This window comes from Pteropus medius, unplaced genomic scaffold (assembly GCF_902729225.1).
Source record: "Pteropus medius unplaced genomic scaffold, Ma_sr-lr_union100, whole genome shotgun sequence".
NCBI classification, from domain to species: Eukaryota; Metazoa; Chordata; class Mammalia; order Chiroptera; family Pteropodidae; genus Pteropus; species Pteropus medius.
The window spans coordinates 190,098-213,132 of record NW_024343159.1 but is presented as its reverse complement, the minus strand read 5'-3'; the positions used below and the strand labels follow the sequence as shown (position 1 = coordinate 213,132).

The following is a 23,035-nucleotide window of genomic DNA, read 5'->3' as shown; positions in this document are numbered from 1 at the left end:
AGCCTGTGGGGCATTTGACCCTAACGCACCAAGGAAGACCTTTCAGAACCCTGAACCCCGATGGTCAAAAGAAAGAGAGCCCGAGTCTACGGCCACGCCACCCTGAACACTCCCGATCTCGTCTGATCTCGGAAGCTAAGCAGAGTGGGGCCTGGCGAGTACTTGGGTGGGAGACCACCTAGGAAGGCCGGGTGCCGTAGGTGTTTAAAGAAAAAAAGAAAGAGCCCAACCTGCCCTGGAAAGACGGCTCTTCGGTGATGCCCGCTGCACAAAGACTGAGGATCTCTCCTGGAATGAGAAAAAACATCATTCTCTCCTGAAATGAACTTTGGCTTCGGTTTTGTCACCCGTTGAAAATTCTCCGTAGTCAAGTTTTAAAAGCCTAAATTTCCTTTTTTGTTTGGATTGTATTTGTCACTAATTTTTCACTTATGAAATTCTCGTGTATTCTATAGTTGTGTGGCCTTTATAAGCACATGGTTTTGTCATAAATGGTGACTTTGCTGGGCCTTGCTTCCTTTATATTGGTGTATTCGATTCGCGAACAAAATTCCAGCTTCTGAGACTCCGACAAGGAAAGGGCGAGATGGTCAGCGGCCACCAGACACACATGTCACCTCCGACGCCACCGCCACTTTCGTTCCCTCATTCTCTTTACTAAAATTTCTATTTGAAGGCTTTATGCCACTTTTTCCACAAGTAGTCTTTTCTTTTTCTTTTCTTCCTCCTTTGAAATGAAATAAAAGATTAAACCCAATTTTACATCAGAGAGGCTATTTCCAATGTGTGAGGACACTGCAGCAAAATTTCCTCAAAAGAGAACTACCCGTGGCCCGTACGGGGATCGAACCCGCGACCTTGGCGTTATTAGCACCACGCTCTAACCAACTGAGCTAACCGGCCGCCCCGCGCGTCTCTCCTTTTTACTTAAAAAAATTAAGTGTTTGTTGGGAGCGAAAGGAAACATCTCTCGCCCCCGCCGGCGGCTCCTAAGGACCGGGGCCCCTTCTCTGAGAGCCCCCGAAAACGCCGGCTGCCTCGCTTAGGGTTTTGTAGGATTAGCAGCTGCTTCTCTCTCCTGCGCGTCCCCATCCGTCCCGCACCCCGCCCGCGCGCAGGCGGCGGGCGTAACTTCTCGCGAGGTGTTCCTGTGTCCCCAGGAGTCAGATGACCCCGGTTTGGTCACTGGGGCGTGAGTCCACTGGAACGCACTCTCTGGAAACTGGGACGAACAAACACCCGCCACTTTGTGGACCCGCAGTCCTGAGGGCGGGTGCTAATTGCCCAGCGTTGAAGTCAGTTCATCATGGTCGCCAGGGCACGTGGAAGCAAGTCCCATCCAAGCCTCTGGGAATCGGGATTCAAACTCTTTTGAATTGGGACCCGTGTAGTCAGTGGAGAGAGAGAGATATAAGTAAAATCTTCTCAGAATCACTAGGAAGTAGCCGGATTTAATCATCCACACTAACACAGCAAAGGAAACGGCGGTGGACAACGAGCTTATCCTCCTTGGTGTGAAAAGGGTTCGATGACATCGCAAATCGTTTCTGATTGTGGGAGAAAGTCCTGCCGTTGAGCAGCTTTGTGGGGATCTGCCCTGCCATGGAATTTTTTTCTGCCGAAAATCAGAATTTATATCTTACCTCTAGCTTCTCTGGGTAAACACGTAGAGCAGAAAGGACAGTGAGGCCCGTCGGTCGAAACGTAGACAACGAAAAAAAGTCAAATATCACACGAGAAACATTAGTCGACAATGAAATGTGTGTGGACATGTGTGAATATGAATGACCCAGACTGGAGGGCGTGCGACCTGCCCTAGCCACACTGGGCACCCGCCCGTGCCCCGCCACCTCCACCTCGCACCGCCTGGACACACCTGTCCCGCCTCAGCCTCAGTCTCCCCAGACGAACACTGCCCTTCAGGGGCTGCCGACTCCCTCTAGGGCCCTTCCTTTGGGTCCTGATGTCTTTTCAGGCCACTCAGACACCAGAAAGATGCAGACAGGGAGTCCCCTGGAGTCGAGTTGCTTCCCTAGGGCACAGTCGTAGCGGCCAGACGCTCGGCAATAGACGGGAAAGATGGGAGCCCTGGTCCTGGGAGCTCATGACCCGCTGTGGGACACAGACGCCGAAACCGTCTGGACAAATGAAAACATTTCTGTCCTCGGTTGCCGTGAAAAAGAATAGGAATAAAGGAGGGCTACAGATTTGGGGATTTTTGAAAAGCCGGCCCGGGAAGACCTTTCCTTTCTCCCAGCTGACTAGGGATCAGACCGTGGCGAGGATTCGTGGGACGCGGTGGGAACCCGGGGCCGAGCCCTGAGCGCGGGGAGCCTCGGCGTCCAAAACGCCACACGGGACCTGCGGAGAGCGGCCAGGTCGCGGGTCAGAGGGGCCGGGGGTGAGCAGGAGCAGAAAGAGGGGGGACAGGAAGATGGACGGGACGAGCCCAGGGGACAGAGAACCCGAAGGGGGGCGGAGAGAGAAACGGCGACGGAGGCCCAGAGGAAGCGGGTCGAGACCCCGGCAGAGGAGACGCCGGGCGCGGCGCCGCCTCGAGAGGCCTCTGCGCACGACGCCGGCGTCCCTGCTCGCTTCGGCGGCTGCCGCAGACGCGCGGTCTGCCGCGGGCCAGGCGTCACGAAGACACCCGAGCTCCCCAGGAAAGGCTATAAACCCGAGTCCAGCCCGGCCACGCGGAGGACACGGCCGGCGCCCAGCTCAGAGGACTGGCCGGCATGGCCGCGGGGCCTGCGCTGGGGCTGGGCCCTCTGCTCCTGGTCTCCCTCTGGGGAGCCTCGGCTCCAGGTAAGAGGAGCCCGCGGGCCAGGGGGAGCCGCCCGGCCCGGCCTGACCCCGCCCCTGCCGTCCCGCAGCTTGTCTTCTTCGGCGCCTGGGGCAGCACGTCCAGCGGCAGCGGGAGCGCTCCAGCCCGGGCCTGGGGCCGGGCCCCGGGGCGGCGGCCCTCCCAGCGGAGGGGTGGCTGGAGCAGGCCCTGGACCCCTTCAACGCATCTGACAGGCGGTCCTTCCTGCAGGTGAGGCCTGCGGAGCGGAGTCTGCGACCCGCCTTGGCCTGTCATCTCCTGCTTCTGGGCCTTTCCCGTCTCTCCAGCTCCTGCCTGGCCCCTGCCCCTCCCCGCCTCCCCCACCCGCACCCTGCCCTTAGGGTCTCACCCGCGCTGCCGTCAGATCTCTGTGGCCTTCAGCCCAGCCCCACCCCGCACCTCCCCCCAGACTTTGCTTTCAATCCCCCTCATATTCCCGCTTACCTTTCCTCAGTCACTAATATTTTGTCCCTAAGGTTCTGACCTTTGCCTTTCTCCTATCATTCTCTCTCTCTCTCTACCTCAGACCCCCTTCTCCCCGTCCTTGAGATTAAACCCTGAACCCCCCAACCATGTCTCCATGTCCAGCAGAGATCTGGACCGGCTCCGGAACCAGCGCTGGCTCACAACCAGCACTCGAGATATCTGTTGAATAGATGAATAAATTCACCATTTTTTACACCTACTCTGTACTGTCTTCAGAGGTCATGTCACCTAGGCCCTACTCCTAAATCCACCTCATTTGTTACATATTCTACAATTATCGTCTCAATATATAGCGAGTGCCTACAGGGTACTCGCCACTATCCTTGACTCTGGGGATATAAGGGAGAAAAAATTGACAAAAATATCTGCTCTTGTAGATCTTCCATTCTAGGTGAGGAGAGAAACAGGAGAGAAATGAACACATAGCTAAATGAGCCTGTTTTAGACCCCGCTGAGTCTGTACAGAAAGACCCGTTAGGGCGAGACTGGAGCCAGCAGGGAAGAAAGGCTGGAACTCTTAGCCCGCTTCTTCCTCATCCCATCTCTTAGAGGTACTGGGTAAATGAGCAGCACTGGACCAGCCGCGACGGACCTGTGTTCCTGCATCTGGGGGGCGAGGGCAGCCTTGGGCCAGGCGCAGTGATGAGAGGTGAGAGACAAGGGTAAGAGAGACAGCTGGGGAGCCGGTCGTCCTGGGAAGGGGAGCTGCGTGCTGTGCTGCCATGAGACCTGAGGGCTGCGAGACCTCACGCCCTCCCCACGCTCTTCACAGGGCACCCTGCAGCCCTGGCCCCAGCCTGGGGCGCCCTGGTGATAGGCCTGGAACACAGATTTTATGGCCTGAGTATACCTGCTGGGGGCCTGGACATGGCTCACCTCCGCTTCCTGTCCAGCCGCCACGCGTGAGTGGGGGTAGGGAAGGTGTTGGGGGTCATGGGATTAGAGATGTCTGTGTTTCTCTCCATCACTGCTCGGAGTAGACCTTGAGTCTCTGGCTCACGTTTTTTTGTTGCTGTTTTTTGTTTTGTTTTGTTTTCTGTCTTTCGGTGTCTTATTCTTTCTCTCTCCATCTCTGGATCTCTGTCCCTCCCTGTCTCTTTCTTTCCTCTACGCTGCATTCTGTTCTTTCTCACTATGGCTTCTGGTCCAGACCACCAGGTCTCTTGCCTGAAGGACACAGCCTCCTCACTGGTCTCCGTTTCTGCCCTGGACCCCTTCCGTCTAATTTCCAGACGAAGCCAGCGTGATCGTTGGAGCACAAACCAGATCACCACTCTCCCTCCCTCAGATGTCTCTCATCTCACTCAGAGCAAAGCCAGAGGTTTACAGTGGCTTCCAGGCCCGACTGGCCCTGGCTCCCGGTCACCTCGTCGACCTCCGCTTCCTCACACTCGCTGGGCTCCTGCAGCTCTGGCTTCCTCACCGTCCTCCAGCCCGAGAGGTTCACCGCTGCCTTGAGTCTCTGTACCCTCCGTCGGACATTTGCACGGCTCCGTCCCCTGCTCCTGTTGACGACCCCCCTCCTCCCTCCCCCTCACTCGCTCTGTAGTTCTCCTCAGGACCTGTCTCTCTGTCCTCTCTCCTGCTTGGTGTCTCTCTGCGTCTCTGTCTGCAACCCTTCCTGTGCCTGCCTCTGTCCCCCTCCGGTCTCCATTGTCTGTGTCTCCATCTGTATCTCTTTGCCTCTGTCACTCTGTCTCTCAGTCCTTCACGAGCCAAACAGCTTTCTAAGTGCGGGAGGATGGCGCTGACTGCAAACCGTTTCAGAAAGGCCGAGGGAGAAAGAAAGCACTTTGGGTAGAAAAGAGTTTGTTAGACATGTCCCAGCATCTCTTTTCTCTCTAACTGTCTCCCCCTCGCCCCAGTCTAACTTCGCCAGCCTAGGACACCTCCTCTTCTCCTCTCCCCAGTAGCTCTTCTTGACGGTCCCCAACCTCTCCCTATTAGTCGGAATTCTGCCTAAACTGCCTGGGGATTTTTCCTCTCCCACCGGATCTGGAAGGGAAGGAAGGTGGAGGCACACACGCGGAAAAGGATGCGGAGAAGTCCTCAGAAACGCGTCCTGACGAAAGGGCGCTGGCTACTGGCCACACTCAGCAGGCACAGGGAGGGGATCTTCAGGGATGCCAGCGATGACTGACCAACCTCCTCTTGACCCCAGGCTGGCCGACGTGGTCTCCGCCCGCCTGGCGCTCTCCCGCCTTCTCAACGTCTCCTCCTCCAGCCCCTGGGTCTGCTTCGGAGGCTCCTATGCCGGTTCCCTGGCTGCCTGGGCCCGGCTGAAGGTCCCGGGACTCCTCTGGGCGGGCGGGGGGCGGGGGCTTGGACTCGGGGTCCCCATCTCAGGTGATAGGAACACCTTCTCCCCACACCCTGCCCCCGGAAGGGCTTTCCACATTTGTCTTCACGGGGATCCAGTATACAGAGGGAGGGACTGGCCTAGGAGTGAGTGGCACAGGGCGGAAGACCAGGGGTCCCAGCTGGCGACTTCTCCCCCCCAAGTTTCCGCATCTCATCTTCGCCGCGGTCGCCTCCTCTGCCCCAGTACGGGCCGTGTTGGATTTCTCCGCGTACAACGAGGTAAGAAGGAGGGCGGGGTCCGGGAGGAGCGGGATCTCAGCGGTCGGAGTCCCTGATGCGCCTCTTCTCCCGCGGTCCGACCACAGGTGGTGTCCAGGAGCCTCACGAGCACGGCGATCGGCGGGTCTCCGGAGGTAGAAATGGGGCCAGTCCAACGGGGGTGGGGAAGAGAGGAGGCCTTCAAGTTGGGGCCAGAGGAAAAGGAACAACCTGCATGGTGGCGGGTTCTGGAGAGGTGGGAGCCTCGAAAGGTGGACAGATTCTAGAAAAAGGCTGGAGCTGAGAAGGCGTCTGTGCGTCCAAAATGAGGAGCCCCACGGGGGCGGGGCCGAGGAGGGGCGGGGCCTGAGGAAAGACTACTCTCTAGGGAGGGGTAGGGAGGCTCAGTGTGGGGCGGGGCCTGAGAGGGAACGCCCCTATCAGGAGGTGAGGCTGTGTGGGGCGGGGCCTGAGGACGACCCAGAGGAGGAGCCGATAAGGGCAAGGCTTCTGTGGAACAGGATTCGACCACCGAGGGCAGCCGGGGGAAGTGCGGAGCCCAGGCTGACGGACGTTCTAGAAGGGCAGGCCAGGTCCAGGCCCGGGTCCTGCCGACACTGCGTCTCTCCACAGTGCCGGGCGGCGGCATCCTCAGCCTTCGCGGAGGTGGCCCGGCGACTGCGCGCGGGAGAGGCGGCCCGGGCGGCGCTGAGGGCGGAGCTGGGCGCATGCGCGTCCTTGGACCGTGAGGAGGACCGGGCGGAGCTGCTGGGGGCGCTGCAGGCTCTGGTGGGAGGCGCAGTGCAGTACGACGGGCAGGCGGGGGCGCCCCTGAGCGTGCGGCAGCTCTGCGGACTCCTCCAGGCCGGGGGCAACCGCAGCCGCCCGGCGCCCTACCGCGGGCTGCGTCAGGCCGTGCAGGTGAGCTCCCCCGCGCCAGGCGCGGGTCGGCGGACCTCTGCTGCGCGACCCTGGGTGGGCTAAACTCCTCCCGAGCCTTCGTTCCCTCCTCTGTCCCACGAGGATGACACCGCACAGGGCCCGCGGGGAGGTGTCACACGCCCCATGTGACGGCTCAGCAGGGGCCTGGCACGCACCACGCAGCTTTAGAAATTACGCTATTTTGCCTGTCTTGTTCCGACCTCTGCCCGCGGTCTGCAGCAGTGTCTGGCACGCAGCAGGCGCTCAAGTAGTATCTGTAGAACGAGTGAAAGAATGCAGGTCGCCCTGTGCACGGAGCTCTCCTGGAGACCGGGGCCCATCCTCAGAATCCACAGCTGTCACGTTTGCAGCGCTGTCTGCACCAAGTGCTGTGCCAAGTGCTTCCTATAGATTATTTCACTGAATCCTCATATTAGTTTTAGGAGGTCGCCAGTATTATTATCCCCACTTACAGATGGGGAAACTGAGGTCCAAGATATTATCACTTGCCCCAGGTAATAAGGTCCCATCATCTAGTACCTTAACCTCTAACCCACCCGGACCCGGGAACCGCACCCCCCTCCACCCTGACTCCCAGGAGAACTCGGGAACACCCTCTTATGACTTCTGACCTTTGACTTGTAGGGACCTATGCCTCCAGGCCCTGGCTTACTAGAGGGCAGGGAGGAATGCATGAATGTATGTACGTCTGTATGTGTATTGTCCCCTAGGTTGTCCTACACAGCCTGGGCCAGAAATGTTTAAGCTTTTCCCGAGCGGAGACAGTGGCCCAGCTGAGGGTCACAGAACCCCAAGTGTCCAGCGTGGGTGACCGGCAGTGGTTGTACCAGACGTGTACTGAGTTCGGCTTCTGTAAGTGACTGGCCCAATCCTCACCCCTGATAATCTAAAGTTAAAAAGGCCTTTCAAAGCAGAGGCAACAAGCATTTATTTCAGATGAGTAAGAACAGCTGTTCAGGAAGCACTGACTCAGGCAGAAGCCCACGCTGGGTTCCGATTAGGAGACAGACAATATTCTTTGTGGGGAAGGGAAGCAATTACTTCCGTCGAAGGGAGGCATTTCTGTTGCTGCAGATCATCTAACATACTGATGTGGATTCTAAAGGGTGTTTTTAATTTTCAATCCGCTACCCATCAGTCATAATAGCTGCCTTCTTGTTATCCTTACAAACAGTTCTTTGGGGCATGATGTTGCTTTAGCCCCAGCCCAAAGGTTATTTTGCCCTGTTTTAACATTTCAAAGGTTTGAGGCATAAGATATGCAAGGCGAGTCCTCTAGGATGGCAGCTACGGCTCCATTTCAAAGCGGCTCTGTGTGTGTGTGTGTTTGAGACCTTTCTGAAACACATCACCATTAACTATTGGAAAGCAGCACTGATCGGTTATTAAAGTGCCATTGGTCCTCCATTGTCAACTGGCTCGTTTTGGATGTGTCGTTGCCAATCTCTCATTGCCAGGAAGGCTCCTTCCGGGTATGTCATCTCCCACATAGGAGGGAAAGTGGTTTCTTAGGAGCCTTGGGCCACCTTCGAGCAACGAGCATGCCCGCACAGAGGATGACTTTACTGTCACGTTTCGTTAAGGGCAAACATCTGTCGTTTCTGGAAGTCTGTCATATGAAGTCTCATAGGCCTTAGTGATCATCTCAAAATGCTGAGCCACCATTATCAGAGTGGTGTGCTTATAACATCAAGCTGTACAAAACAAAGATTTATGACAGCAAAAACGTCTATAATAACAAACAAAATGTTGTCTAATTTGGAGAATAGATCTGGACCAGGAGGCAATAACTGAGGGCCATTAGCTGACGATTAATTAGAGAACCATGAGATGTCAGTAGCCACTGTATGCAGTCATTTGGTTTGGGTCCACATTTTATGTAGTTTCACTTTTAATTTACCAGAGGTGTTTTATCAAACACCTCTGTGCAACAAAAGGTATTAACAACAGAGCAAACCCCACCTTGTTCATCTAGGATATGGTCAAGAGTAATTCTATCGTCTAATATATCACACATGAAGAAATTTAAATCTTTTACCTGGTTGACTATTGCCGTAGCGATGATGACTGTCATTGTAATACCTGCCCAAGGAAAAAGTATTCTTTCAAATTTGGTACCTTTGCTGGGGCTGACATTACCAGGCCCTGAACAACATTGACTATGTGTATAGCTTGTTGTACATTTTGACCTGTGAAGTGGGTTTAAAGATGATGCCCAAAGTTGAGTTATCTTCCCAGTCAGAAATAAGGGAGGAACAAATATTACTATTATAGTGAGTGTTTGGCCTCTCTCTTTTTTTTTTTTTTTTTTTTTTTTGTGAGACAGGTAGGAAGTAATGTAAGAGGGGAAAAAGGAAATATGAAGGTGTAGATTATATAGACCTCGTCCAGAATCTTGTGTTAGTTGTCATCTGCTTCACTTCTTAGTAATTTTAATTTCAAATCCTCTGTTGGTTGAGCAGTCTAGTTAGGTGCAAGAGCTCTCTTTAGAATGAAAATGAATCTGACAGTCAACATCTTTAAATTTAGTTACACATGGATTAGTTAAGAGTACCTGAAATTCTGGAGGGATCAGGTGGGAAGGAAAAGATACGCGTTTTAATTCTGCTTGCGAAGGTGTAATTTACCAAATTGCTGTAAATGATTGTGAAAGGAGAGTGGAGTTGGGTTTACACCCCACATTGACAGATGTCTCCTTCCACAGATGTCACCTGCGAGGACCCTGGATGTCCTTTCTCCCAGCTCCCAGCACTGCCCTCCCAGCTAGAGCTGTGTGAGCAGGTGTTTGGGCTCTCGACCTCATCCGTAGCCCAGGCTGTTGCCCAGACCAACTCCTACTATGGTGGCCAGACCCCAGGGGCCACCCAAGTGCTGTTTGTTAATGGTGAGCATGCTGTCAGGACCTGACATTTATGTCTGCACTTCGCCCCAGTTCAGCACACCATTCTCTCCTTTCTTTCCAGGGGACGCAGACCCCTGGCATGTGCTAAGTGTAACACAGGCTTTGGGACCCTCAGTTTCAGCCCTTCTCATCCCTAGTGCCTCTCACTGCTTGGACATGGCACCTGAGAGGCCCTCAGACTCCACCAGCCTCCGCCTAGGGCGCCAGGTAAGAGTGAAAAGGCTCTGGGTGATTTGCATTGTCATTTGCATGCTAGTTTGCATGTTTCCGCCCTCTTCTAGTGCTGGGGTCTGACTTTCAAAATCCTCCCCACCTCTCCACAGAGCATCTTCCAGCAGCTGCAGACCTGGCTCAGGCTGGAGACACGGGTCAGGGCTGGTCTCTGAGCCACTCCCTGTATGGCCGCCTCAGTCTTGAACGTCCCCATTCTCTGGACGGGAGAAAGTGCCAGGAATTGGGATTCAGTGCCTGCTCTACATATAACTGACTCGTGACTGCAGACATCCTCACTCCCAACTGAAAGCACTCAGCTCCAGACAGTTCCATAAACATAGGTGGATGGTGGTTCTCATTGTGAATTCTTGTATTTTAATATCAAAGGTCAAAGAAAAGTTACTCTTTATGCTGGTTCCCTCCCCTGCTCATCAGAGTCCAGTTCAGATTCTGCTCAGCTCCGGGGCTGGGCACTTTCTGCGTGTCTCTGGACCCCAGGCCCTGACTCATCTGCTTCTCACCCTTTCCCTCACCGTGCCCCCTGTCCTCAGCCTCTCGCCCTGACTCTGCCTTTACCCCCTCCTCTTGCGTGTTCCCTGCCCTCCTTCCCTGGCTTCTCGTCTCCGTCTCCCTGGGCTCTCCCTGTCTCTGTCAGCCGTGTTCGTCTTCACTGCCTCTAGTTCTCGTCCTGTCACTCGATCTTTGTCCTTCTTTATCTGTCTCTTTTAGTCTTTGCAAACCTGTCATGAGCCATCTTTCCCCTCAAAAACCACAGAAGAATCTTTGCTCTAACCCTCCATAAACTCTGACTCTGTGGGAAACCACACATCTTAGTAAACGAAAATTGGAGTCTTCCGGTTTCTAAGATCCAGCCCTTGGAGTTTCCTTGAATTACGTTTCTCCGCTCGTACTGCTTAAACTTGCTAAAGTGGGTGTCGTTTCTGCAACTCCACATCTTTAATATTATAACTACTGTGGAATTAAAATAATGAGACTTTTCATTCAGGCCCCGGCTGTGCACGACTTGAAAATATTTTGTGTTTGTTGTTGATCAGGCCTTGTTTTGTCCAGGGCCAGCATGAAAACCTGAAGGTGTTACCAAGAGAAACACCAATAGTGCAAGCGAGTGTGGCCCACGACGCGCGATCCAGTCAAGTGGGTGTCCAGAACAGTTAGTTGCATTTAGCACAAACAGTTGCATTTAGCACAGAGCGCCCACAGAACAATGGGTGTGGGTAGGTTTACTCGGGTGTGTGATTAAGACAGGTCTGCGGGACAGACGCACATGGAATCCGGCATTTAGGCCTCGCAGACAGGCTGTCTAGACAGCCAGCTGTTCTCCTCGGACATTTGAGGAGACTGGTGTCCCCCTCTGCTCCAAGTGCGCGCGCCCCAGCAGTCAGGCGGTGATCACGGGGTTGCGACAGGGAGTGCGCCTGTCCCCGGAGTCAGCACCACGGACAGCGCGCTCCGGGTTCGCGGGGCTGAGTGGGGGATTTCTCAGAAGTGAGAGAGGATAGGGGAAAACGGTTTAATGGCATTTTAAGTCGGTGGTGTGTGTGTTTTGTTCACAAATTTTTTTATTTTTAAAAAAGCATGAACTGTGGAATGTATTATTTCTATTTGATTGAATAAAGGCCGGAAAACGGGCTCTACCACCCCAGGGAAATAATTCATCTTAACTGCTGGTGCGGCTGCGTTTGCAGAGCACACAGCAGGAGCGGTGCGGGCTGCAGAGAGCTGGGATTCCAGTTGCGGGAGCCGAATCTGCGGGGCTTCCATCCGAGACCACCGTTTTCGTCCCTGGTGGACTAAGGGAACTCACAGGAGTGAGTTTTCTCAAATCGTTTGGTGGAAATTCAGCTTTCCCTCCCTCCGCCCCCTTTAGATTAGGTCATTCGGATCTCAAATTCTGTGTATTTTGAGAGGACAAAAGGATAAAAGGCAGAAACTGGGTTTTATACAAGAGTTGACTCTCACCTACACATTTCATGGCTCTTTTCTTCTGTAACCCTTAAGATTATGGCCTGAAGTCCTCGCCATGGCCAGTTATGTCTTCAGCCTCATTTCATACCTTACTGCCCTTTTCTCTCAGTCCCTCTTATCTGCCCTGGATTTGTGCACATGTTATTTTTCTACCTTAAATACTCTTCTATACGTAATTGACATTTTGTCAATCTTTACATTTTCCAAAAGAACTTCCTTAAAACTTTCCAAATAAATCTTCATATTTCTTTTAGCACTATATACCTCTTTTATTGCAAATTTTATGTTAATTCCCATGATAGCTTGATTGCTCTGTCTTTCTCACCAAAATATAATTTCCAAAAGGGTGGATGCAGTGCCTGGTTTTATTCATCAATGAAATCCTGCCTACTACACACAGTAAAGTTTGAACAAATATGTGAACATTTACCATGGTCCTATGGGTGAATGTTACCCCAACTTTGAGGTGAAGAACTGAGGTTCATAATGAGTAGATAATTGTCTATGCTGGGACACATCACTGGCAGAAACTGTGGAAATATGTAATTCCAAAGAGAAAGAGGGATTGAATTCTCTCATTGAAGAGAATTAACATTACCGATGGCATTGACAGCAGGCTTCTTTAAGGAAAATTGCACAGTTTGATGTCTTTAAATGTGGTTTTCAGACTCATCAGAGTGACATCTATACCACTCGACTAAGCAGATTACATGTTCCATGGGAGGATGTTTGATAGACAGCAGAGCCTTTCCACTTTCCAAGTTCTGTTACCATGCTCGCTCTCAGAAAATACTTAGGACAGTGCAAAGAATTCTGGACAGGAAGCGCAGGCATCTGATGTCAACATAGAAGATGGGAAGAATAATGGTAGGCGTGCCCCATCAGAGAAGATTGCTTTACAGAAATGAGGAATCTTGAACACAAAGAGGTAATTAATTTGTCTAAGGCCGTTTAGGCTAAAGATGGCAAGTTTGGGATTAAAAGATTTTGCGTCTGACTTCCAAGTTTATGCTGTTAAGAACATTATCACACCACCTCTTTCAACATCCAAGGTTCTTCTCTTAAAGCAGTTTTACATTTCGAGGTGTCTATTTTTTCTACTTTGGAAACTAGAATAAATTGTCTAAAGATAAAATCTCTGTTTTAAATTTGTTTGGTTAACAAATCAGCTCCTAAGATTCCAACATTCTATGTCAAATATGATTTTTAGAATGTGTGTTCTTGTATTGAATTTTTGCCTTTTTTGCTTTTATTGCCTGCTTTTGCATGCTTTTATCTGTTGAATGATTTATCACACAATTTTGCCATGATTCTCCCTCTTAATGAGTTATCGTTCTTTTAACAGTAAGAGAAAAAGTGTGATTCTTACAAATAAATGCATTTCCAAACTAAATAAATGTACTTTATTTTATGACAGTTAATTAAATATAACATGGAGTGCTTATTACAAATCTATGTTCTCCTCATCAGTGCCCAATATAAGAATATAAAAATATATAATGAAGTTAGATGCGTGGCAGATTAACAGACCGTAAACATTAGTAAAGAAGTCACAAGAACACCAATAAAAAGACATACACAGATGAAAAAATGCTTTAAAGACAAGACATTCTTTTTATGATATATGAATAGTCTAAAGGTTAAATTTGCTTATTATTTTAACTGTAGAAATTTAAAGCAAAGCGCATTATGTCATCACAAATTACATGAATCTGTTGGAGTCAGCAGTTTCATCGTTCTTATTTCTGTCCCCATCTATGTCAGGATACCTCATTTTTCCTCTCTGTCTGTGAGCCTGTCATCTATGTGAGGTCTCTGACTCGTGTAAGCAGGGTTCTCTTAAATACATATGTATTAAATTTGGATATTTTCTCATTAATCTTTCTCATGGGGATTTAACCATTAGACCAGCCAAAAGAAGCCTGAGCCCCAGGAGACTGCTGACCTGGCCCACCCCTGTACCTCCTGCTGAGGGGCCTCAGGCTGGGCGCCAGTGACAGCAGCCTCCGGTAGCATCGTAGCTTCTCCCATGTGCCCCTGGAGTTCGGTGAACTCGTGCAAATTGAGTTTCTTCGCGGTATCTTCCACTGGAGATGTAAGAGGAAAAAGGGTTGCTTGCAATGTTGCATAAATAACCCTAGCAGAGGATGGTTTCGATCCATCGACCTCTGGGTTATGGGCCCAGCACGCTCCCGCTGCGCCACTCTGCTGGCTAGCGTCTGATGTCTCCTGCTTTTCTTTTGTATGTACATTGTCAGCTGCTTCATATTTCCCTGTATAGATAAGTCGCGGTCTGCTTAGAAAACGGAATCTTGCTTAGCGATAATAATAAATTTCTCTGAATTTTCGTACATGTCATAACCCAAGTAAATCTCGAAAACATCACGCTGGGCAAAAAATGCCACACAATAGGATATATTACATGATTCCACTTATATGATGATCAAGAGCAAGCAAAACTATCTGATGAAGACATCACGACAGCGATTAGCTTGCACGGTGCCGTACTGACTGGTAAGGGAGCATGTTCTCAATTGAGAATGTTCTCAATCTTGGTCTGGGCGGTGGTCACGTGAGATGTGTAAATTTCATTACTCTCTGTCTACCTTCAGATCTTTGCATTTTACCACGTGTGAAATATACTTCAAATAAAGTATCGGAAACAGGGAAACCACAGAAAAATAATAACCGAAGAAAGGAGAACGGGAGGGAGAGTGAGAAGAAAGAAAATGAAAGAACACATAAGATTCAAACACATGCCTCCAGGTCAGCGACCAGGAAACTCTTCAGCATGGGGACCTATCTTGAGCCTGTCGCTTTAAATGATCTGTTATCTGATGTCCTGGCGCCTTCAAAAATAAAGATAATTGCTTCTGAAAACTGCAGGACTTAGTGCCTCTGCCCTCAAGGTCAGGTAGAACAGGAATCAGCTGAGCGAGGGCTCGGACGCTCTTGTGGACTCCAGACCTTTGGCTACAAGGCCAGGCTCGGAGCAGTTCACAAGAAACTGACCATGCGTCTCCGCAACTCGTCGCCCGCTAAGAGCCCCAGAATCGCTCTGCTCAGAGCCTGCTGGCAGGCGGCGCGAGGCAGATTCTGAAGCGTAGACTCAGGTCCACAGAATAGCTGAAGGGCAACCTTGGGAATTTGGGCTGGGGACATAACTGGAGATGTTGACACCTGTCAATATCTGAAAACTGCAGGACTTTTACCAATCTAAGTTCTCCTCATCAGTGCCCAATATAAGAATATAAAAATATATAATGGAAGTGCAGGAGCTATGGCTCTTTCCCATAGACTTCTTGTTAAACTTATGGGAATGGCGACCAAATTGTGGCCAGAAACATGCAACTAACCCAGTATTAGTTCAATTTAAGGCACCTGTAAGTCTGGGAGAGCCACCCCAAGGTATTTTCATTGATGAGGAAGGCAAAAGTGACGATTTCAAGAGGCAAAGACCATTAATATCCCTTCCTCGTGTCTCCCCAGGTAGAATGTGCTCCCTTCCCAGTTCCCTCCAGTATGTCCCATGCCATTAGCTAGAACTTTACCTTCTTGCCAATCATCTCTTACTTACACCCAGACATTTCATTCAGAAGAGTCACTTTATGGTGAAAGGGTGACAAGTGCATTTTTATAAAACTTTGAAGCCCATGTGTAGTGTCATTGTAGGGAGACTTGGCAAGGAATCTACTCACCTAGGTGTTCATTACCCTTGTCACCTAAGACCGTGTCGATCCAACAAGAGAACTCAGGTGGCTGAACTAGAATTACCTTGGCATCCCTTAACCCGCTTTCTGTCTAGGTTGCCACTCTGGAGTTGCTATTAAGGAAAAGAAAGACGTATCATGCCCAGAAATGGTCAAGTTCATCAAGAAGACAATTGGCGGGAGCTTTGAGAATGGACTTGAGTTCTGCCTACTGAGTCGAGCAACCAAAAACATACATTTTTGGTTCTGCACAGCTGTGTCTTCCTTGTTGGTACCTTAAATGAGATAAATTCTCCAATCGAAAGGCAGAGTTTGGTCCAATGAAATTTTTAAATGATCCAATGATGTGCTGTCTGCAAGACATTCACTTTAGGTCCAAAGATGTGATTAAGTCTATAGTGAATGGATGGAGAAAGATATTCAAGGAAAATAGTAATCAAAAGAGGGCTGGGATGGCCACATTAATATTAGACCAAATAACCTTTAAATTATAAAACTGACACAAGATACAAAGAAAAACATTACGTGTTGGTAAAGAACTAATTCATGAAGAAGCTATAACAATTATAAACATATATGCATCGAACATCAGAGCCGCAAATATAAATGAAGTAAACATTGAGAAAATCGAAGGGAGAAACAGACAGTTCTACAATATTGGTTGGTGAGTCTAAAGGTGTTTCTCTGTATTAACCCAGTGATTCCACTCCTAAGCTTCAATCTTTTGGAAATGTAGATGCAGATACAGTTTTTCATACAGACACATTCATCACAGCATTATTCAAAAAACATTTGGAATGTATAAATGAACTGCAGTCTTCAGTTCAATGCAGCAAATGCTTGTGGGCATGATGTCTTCACTATCATGAACACAAACAGACGTGCAGGTTGTGTCCCTACATGTCCTCCATTTGATGAAATATATGCAACTTTCAGAATTGTATGTTCAAAAAGTATTTGTTGTAGTGGGAAAATGGGCATTAGTATAATATTAAATTAGTATAATATTAAATAAAAAGTAATAAATTAAAAATCTGTGTATATAATATATAAAATAAAATAATGTATTTCAAGAGCTCTTTTCTGGGTGCCTTCTTTTAAATGGACTATGCCCTCCCGCCCACCAGCCTAGCTCTTAATTTTTTCATTTTTTATCATGTTGACACTGCAGTACATAACACATGTGTCCTAGGTGATGACCTGACCAGAAACTAGGGTGGCAAACACACTCTTCTTATGGTCCCCTTAACCCCGCCTCCTGATATCCAGGCCTGTGAGTGGTGCGCTTTCTTCCTCGAGTGCCTCGTATATTATTGTGTGTACCCGATTATGTGAATAAGTTACATGACGTAGTATCACTCATTTATTTTTCTGGAGCAGATGGGTATGAGTATTTGCTCTATGAGGGAGAAAAAAGAGCCATTAGGGTTTAAATCCTGAATCTCACCTTTACTAACTGGGTGAGCTTGGGCAAGTTTTTTTTTTTTTCTAAACGTATTTCTGCCTCCAAACTAATATAAACTTAACAGTAATTCATATATACTGTTGACTTATTCAGACAATTTATTTTTATTTTATCAACCGATTTTAGTTGGCTTGCTTTTCCAATCAGGCCCCTTCCAAAGTGTCCATAAAACAGGAGATAGATGTGCTCAGAAAGTCATATTGCCTCTTTTTTTTTTTTTTCATCCGGATGATAAGAAATGCTAAGGAATGCATAACGGCTCATCTGCAGGCCTCCCATTGGTTACAGAGGTCAGCCTAGGCACCTGCTCGTCTTTGTTCCCAGGCCCAAGAGGCGTCCTGCCTTGTCTACCTCAACCAGGAGCGATGTGAATGTATGAATCAAAAAGAAAATGAGGTGCAAGCTTTGGTTCCCTAACTGAGCATTTCTGGCTCCTACTGGTGGGATCATGACCTATGGTGTAAAGAGAAAAGGCAAGGTTGCACCACCTGTCTGTCCCTCACCTGGCCCTACTTTTCCTGAGAAGTCATCCCTTGAAGTCAAAAACTAGAAAATAGGCATTCAACATGTGTAGCCACATGTGGTGCTATAGTCTCCCCCAATTAGCCGGGACCCAGAAACCTTTATGCAAGTAGGTTTGGCTCTGTCAACAAGGGCCTACAAGTCAATTGAAAGCACATGTTACACATCACATCCTACAAGTCAATTGAAAGCACATGTTACACATCACATCAGGCCCAGTGAAGAGAACAAGTCTCTAAACACACCGGAGAGTGATGAATGAAAATGTGGCAAACAGGAAAGGCCCCCTGTCTGCAGCAAAGAGCATCCTTGTTCTGGAATGAGGAATGACCTCTGGGTCTGACAGGCTGAGCCTTCCCTCCCAGTCTCTCAGGGGCTAAATTGGCAGAGAGGAGGGTGGGGCTGGAACACTATCTCTCTTGGTAAAAGATTAAAACAGCTTGGTTGGAGGAAGTGGCCCAGTGCAAGCAGCACACAGGGGCCCCTCAGCGTTGACCATTGGTCCTCAAGGACAAGTCGGTCAAATTACATCAAAATTCCTCCAAAAACCCACTGAGGAACAAGAAGGCAGCAAAAAGGAGAACTCAGCATTTTCAGAGACCAGGGAAAGGGAACCACTTCTAAGAGCCAAATAAAATCTCTTGGAATCTAGACCTCCTCTCAAAGACGCAACAGGGCCTGGGCTGTATCTGCTGCCTTCCTGGCATGTCTGTTCCCAGGAGGCAGTGTCCTGAACCAGTTTACATCGATGCAGAGGAGTGGGCGGGAGGGGAAGGCAAGGTTCTGTTAAATTACAGAGGTTCCACCTCATTTCTTTCTGCTATCGCCCCTGAACACCCTGGTGCTCCACTTTTTTCTAGAATGTAAATAAGAACCCACAGGTGAACAGGTAAAGCTCTAGCCATTGATCTGGGTGTTTTTGCTTTAGGGACTTGGAAGAGATTGGGGCTCCTCCCAGAAACGCTGAGGTCCAGGCCAGGGCGCCGCTGAGGGGTGCTGGCTACTTCTTGTGGGCGTGATGCCTTCGGAAGTGCCCTTGCTCACGACTCTTTGGGGTTTTTGGTTTTGCACCAATGGAGAATGAAGGGGCTGGTGATCTGAAAGACCCTCTCTCAAAGGAGCCCTGGGCAGCTAGTGAGGGGACTCCAAAGCCAAGGCTTCTACCTGTCTTAACTGGTCCAGGGACAGGGGTGCTCTGAGCAAAGGGAACGATGTGATGGTCCCCAAACACAGCCCTTCTTGCAGAAATGCTGGCCCTCCCCAAGGCGAAAGGAGTGCTCTGGCTGGTCAGGGCTTGGGTGTTCTGGCTCCAGATTTTTCCAAAGGGCATGACGGTGCGAGTGGCCCCACCTGGCATTGCTCCAATGCAAAACACTCCAGAGTTGGAGCTCCTGTCTGGGGCAGTCATACTGACCCCAGACTCCCCACAGTCCATAGGGGTCACTAATCCCCCAAAGGCAAAAGGCCGTGGGGCTGTGCTGCCAAACACTGAGCTCGAAGCCCCACTCCGGTGAGCCTCAGTGACTAGTCCAAAACAAGTTGCACTAGCTTGGCCAAATGCTGGGGTGCTTCCAGAGTCTGGCGGGTTGCTGGCAGGGATGTGAAAGGTGGAGGTTGAGGGTGTCAACAGCCCAAAGGCTGACTGTGTGGGGCGGCTGAAGGCTGGCTGAGCTGGGGTTGGGATTGGGGTTGGGGTTGGGGATGGGGTTGGGGATTCCACTTTTGAGTTTTTAAAAATGAAAGAGCTATTGAAGCTTGGGCCAAAGACTGGTTGGAGAAGACCTTGCTCTCGCCCACCTGCAGCCCCAAATGCAGGCTGAGAAGTGACTCCCAGGGATGGTGGGAAAGGTGGCTTTGAGTTTGACCCCAAGGGAATTGTGAATGCTGAGGTCAGATTGGAGATGCCGGATGACAGTGCGGGCTGGTTCGTGGTCATGAGGGCAGAGGCCGACAGAGGGCTGCCCACACCCCTAAAACCGACAGTGCTTCTACTAGCGGTCATCTGGGCAGCAGTGGGAAGAGCCTGGCTAAAGATGGCGACTGTGTGCACCCTAGGAATGGCCGCGGGGCGGTGGGGTGGCAAAATGAAACCTGTAGCTGTGGAGAAGCTGGCCCTGAAGGCGCGAGCGGCCCCGAGCAGGAAAGTGTGACAGGTGGAAGGGAGGGAGGGGGTGCTGTCCACAGCACTGGTGACACTCACTACATCAAAACCCAGAGGTGGCTTGAAAGAGGAGTCTTTGGATGAGCTGGCTGGGGCAGTGGACACGACTACAGAGGTGGCCTTGACCAGGTCGTGGGAGGTGTGGGTAGGAGCAGGCGGAGCCGGACAGCAGGTCTGCCTGGGGGAGAGAGCACCTGTCACGGGCATAGTGTTAAGTGGCCCTATGCTGCCAAAGACAGGCTCGAAGGTGGGAGCTAAGCTGCCTGGAGGTGACAATGCTGCGGTGGCCATTCTGAAATGTAAGGCGTTTCCGGTCTCGCTCTTGGGCGGGGGACCGAAAACACATTTCGACGTGGGGTCAGCAGAAGCTGCAGCGGGAGGTGCAGATGCAGAAAGATGGCGAGCTGGTCTCACCTTTCCAAACAAACACCTTTGTGCGGGGCTTATGACAGGTGGCTGTGGGGACCTGGCAGACCTGTCATCCTGAGAGGTCGGAGGTGGCTGTGTGGTGTCAATGACTGGTGATGTGGGAGAAACAGGGATCGGATCGGTGACGGTAGCTGGAGACTTTGCCCCTGAAGCGGGGCCTGGACGGGACTCTGACATTGAGCAGCCAAGTGGGGCCAGCAAGCTGGGTGTCTGCAGGGGTGAGAGGGCCACACTGACACCCTCTGCAGTAGACTGTGGGGAGGCCAGGGGACCTGGAGACTCCCCCTGGGAATCTGGGCCCGGGGCTGGAGCTGTGCCTGCAGAAGGCAGAGCGAGAGCCAGGGGAGGTGGCAGAGCAGACCGAGAGTCCCGGACAGAGTCTGCAGTGACCTCTGTTGTATCCTTTCTGGCTTCGTTGCCCCACAGGAGTCCACCTTTTGTCCCCAGGGCCAGGTGGTCTTCCGAGGCTGCATAACCACGTTGGGGAGCTGGGGGCAGAGGCAGCAGGGGCCCAGGGCTAGCTAGCAGCTGTGGCATCTTCCGACTGCGCTGCCCAGAGCTGTCACGTGACGCTGCTGGGGACTCCTCTGATCCCAGTGGGATGGGAGAACGACACTGGTGACCTTTCTCTTCCTTTTTTACTGGCCGCTCTGGAGTCTGGAGTGGTGCACCGGGAACGCTTCTCTTACGACGCTCGGAGGAAGCTCTAGAAGAGCTGTAAGAGCTCGTGATGGCGTTTCTTTTGGAGCCCAGGGGGCCGCCCGTGCGCGTGCGGTCCGAGCTCCGGGAGGCGGAGCTTCTGCTCAGCGGCCCAGGCCTGGGCACGAAGGAAGCGCGAACTCCATTCTTGACCAGAGGCTCAAACGCGGAGGGTCTGGAGCCGGGCGCCCTGCGCTCGCAGCGCGGCCTGTCGCGGAGCAGCGGCTCCCGCGGCCCCGTCCGCCCCTTCGCGCACTCTCGGACGGCCCGCAGCACTGTCGCCTTCACGCACCTGCCTGGAGGCTTCCCAGAGGGCGAGGACTGTGCCGGGGACGTGTCGGGGAGCCCTCTGCGCCCAGGGGGCGTGATCTTGATGGTCACTGGGCTCCATACCGCCCTGGGGTGCCGGAGAGACCAGACACTGCGCTTCAAGTAACTCTCCCACCAGTCTGAGGGGAGAGGCCCCACGACGGAATTCTGGGGCCTCCTCATGGGGAAGCGCCTCCAGGCCTCGCTGACGCCCCGCGTGGTGGGCTTGGCGGGGTCCCAGTCCCGCGGCCTTCTCGAAGGTCCGAGCCGCGGGGCAGGGTGTGCGCGGTGGACGTGCTGAACCCGGTGGAGCTGGTGAAGGGGCTGAGCCGGCCGGCGGTTCCCCAGCCCCGCGGGCGGATCTGTGCGCCCTTCCGCCGGGGACGGCGCCGGGGACCCCCGCTTGCCCAGGTAACTGCCCATGCGGAGCAGGAAGGCGGCTCGGCGACTTTGGGGAGGGTCTCGGCCTCCGAGGTTTCTGACGTCTGCCGAATCGGCCGAGTCCACGCTCTCAGGGTTCGGTGACCGTTGGGGTCCCCGCGCGAGGAAAGCGAGAGAGTCTCGGGGCGCTCGACACCCCCGGGCACCACGTTGCAGGTCAGCAGCCGTGGGAATGGGCGACACGCGGGGCCTCGGCCGCCCCGTCCGCTCTGCCTAAGCCGAGCGCTCGGGCCTCTGCTCTCCCCGCGGGCAGCGCGCGCCGGGGCTGCGAACGGCAGCGCCGATCGCAGCTCTGGGACCGTGTGGCCGAGGTCGCCGAGTCGCGCAGAGCTGCGGCGAACCTCGAGGGCCCAGGCTCCTGGTGCCCCCGACCCGGGTCCCCGGGGTAGGACCAGGGAGCGCAGTCGGAGGCGGCGCGAGTCGGGGCGCACGACTGGAAACCCGACGGTGCCCGGTGCAGCCAGATGGCGGTCGTGGCGCAGCCGCCAGGAACGCGAGGCCCATTTGCCGCTTGTCCTTTCCTGCTGTCGCTGCCTTTCCGCAGCCAGCGGGTGCCAGTCATCTGCCGGGAGGACAAGCTCCAGACGCAGCCACTTCCTGGCCCCAACCAGGCGGCCTCCCTATGGCGGAACCCGGGTCGCGTTCCCATTGCTCGCTCTTTGAGTCTGGCGGGGCCTGGGGACATCTCGCCTAGCCACCTAGGGCCCGAGCCCCCGCAGGCGCCGGCTGGCCCCGCCATCTCCTCCCTCACCGCCCCGCCTGGCCCAGCGGGGCCCGAGCAAAAATGTGGCCCACGCCCACACCCGCTTTTGGACAGAGCCGATCTGGAAGGGAACCCGTTTTCCGACGAACTTTTTAAAAAGAGTTGGATTCGGTCCATGGCAATTTTCTTGTTATTGGAAGGAATCGTTTTAGTAATCTCTGAAAGTTACTTGTTTTTCGGATTTTTCAGAATGCTAGTCACCTAGTTGACTCTGCCTTAGCAAAATATTGAGCCGCAAATTAAATGAGACCTTATGGCATTTGTATAAAAGTCGACTTTTTGGTTTCTAACTTGGATACAATAACTTGGATACAATAACTGTATCCAAGTTAGGCGTTTATTTTCCCCCTTGGAAAATGATCAATTTCCTAATTTTAAGAAATATTTTTAACTATTTTAATATTTTTATGGTAAATGATTGTAGACGATTTATTCTTCATTCAGTATATTATTTTTGTAGCCAGTTCAGTACATCGGTTAAACTTAATATATTTCCTTTTTTCTTTTTAAAATTGATTATATGGATTTATTCCATTTTCTTTTCTTTTTCTTTTTTTTTTTTTAACGCCTACGGCACCTGGTTTTCCCATCCAAGTACTAACCAGGCCCGACCCTGCTTAG

At 51.7% G+C, this 23,035-nt stretch overlaps 2 protein-coding genes, 2 non-coding genes and 1 pseudogene across 4 annotated transcripts; 2 read left to right on the top strand and 3 right to left on the bottom strand.

Annotated features, from left to right (window-relative positions):
- The first annotated feature begins 84 nt into the window (after positions 1-84).
- Positions 85-203, top strand: LOC120606211 (uncharacterized; annotated as a pseudogene).
- Positions 204-829: 626 nt separating this feature from the next.
- On the bottom strand, positions 830-903 carry TRNAI-AAU (transfer RNA isoleucine (anticodon AAU)). The gene has a single exon. It is a non-coding gene; the product is annotated as a tRNA-Ile (tRNA).
- A 1,835-nt stretch (positions 904-2,738) lies between these two features.
- Positions 2,739-13,308, top strand: PRSS16 (serine protease 16). The gene is made up of 12 exons (XM_039867280.1): positions 2,739-2,808; positions 2,856-3,037; positions 3,863-3,962; positions 4,086-4,215; positions 5,475-5,598; positions 5,816-5,893; positions 5,980-6,027; positions 6,506-6,793; positions 7,525-7,666; positions 9,519-9,698; positions 9,778-9,923; positions 10,040-13,308. Exons 1-12 carry the CDS (start codon positions 2,739-2,741, stop codon positions 10,100-10,102), a joined length of 1,551 nt encoding a protein of 516 aa, XP_039723214.1. The 3' UTR covers positions 10,103-13,308.
- A 745-nt stretch (positions 13,309-14,053) lies between these two features.
- Positions 14,054-14,125, bottom strand: TRNAM-CAU (transfer RNA methionine (anticodon CAU)). Its single transcript has one exon. It is a non-coding gene; the product is annotated as a tRNA-Met (tRNA).
- A 4,487-nt stretch (positions 14,126-18,612) lies between these two features.
- POM121L2 (POM121 transmembrane nucleoporin like 2) lies at positions 18,613-21,816 on the bottom strand. Its single transcript, XM_039867279.1, has one exon. It carries the CDS (start codon positions 21,631-21,633, stop codon positions 18,613-18,615), a length of 3,021 nt encoding a protein of 1,006 aa, XP_039723213.1. The 5' UTR covers positions 21,634-21,816.
- Between the last annotated feature and the right edge of the window lie 1,219 nt (positions 21,817-23,035).

What these genes read in the sequence shown, in the direction of transcription:
- PRSS16 (XM_039867280.1), top strand. Translation starts at nt 2,739, where the DNA reads ATGGCCGCGGGGCCTGCGCTGGGGCTGGGCCCTCTGCTCCTGGTCTCC. An exon ending in GCCAGGCGCAGTGATGAGAG is followed by an intron (nt 3,963 to 4,085) that starts GTGAGAGACAAG and finishes CGCTCTTCACAG; the next exon opens with GGCACCCTGCAGCCCTGGCC. An exon ending in GCCTCCGCCTAGGGCGCCAG is followed by an intron (nt 9,924 to 10,039) that starts GTAAGAGTGAAA and finishes ACCTCTCCACAG; the next exon opens with AGCATCTTCCAGCAGCTGCA.
- POM121L2 (XM_039867279.1), bottom strand. Translation starts at nt 21,633, where the DNA reads ATGGGCAGTTACCTGGGCAAGCGGGGGTCCCCGGCGCCGTCCCCGGCG.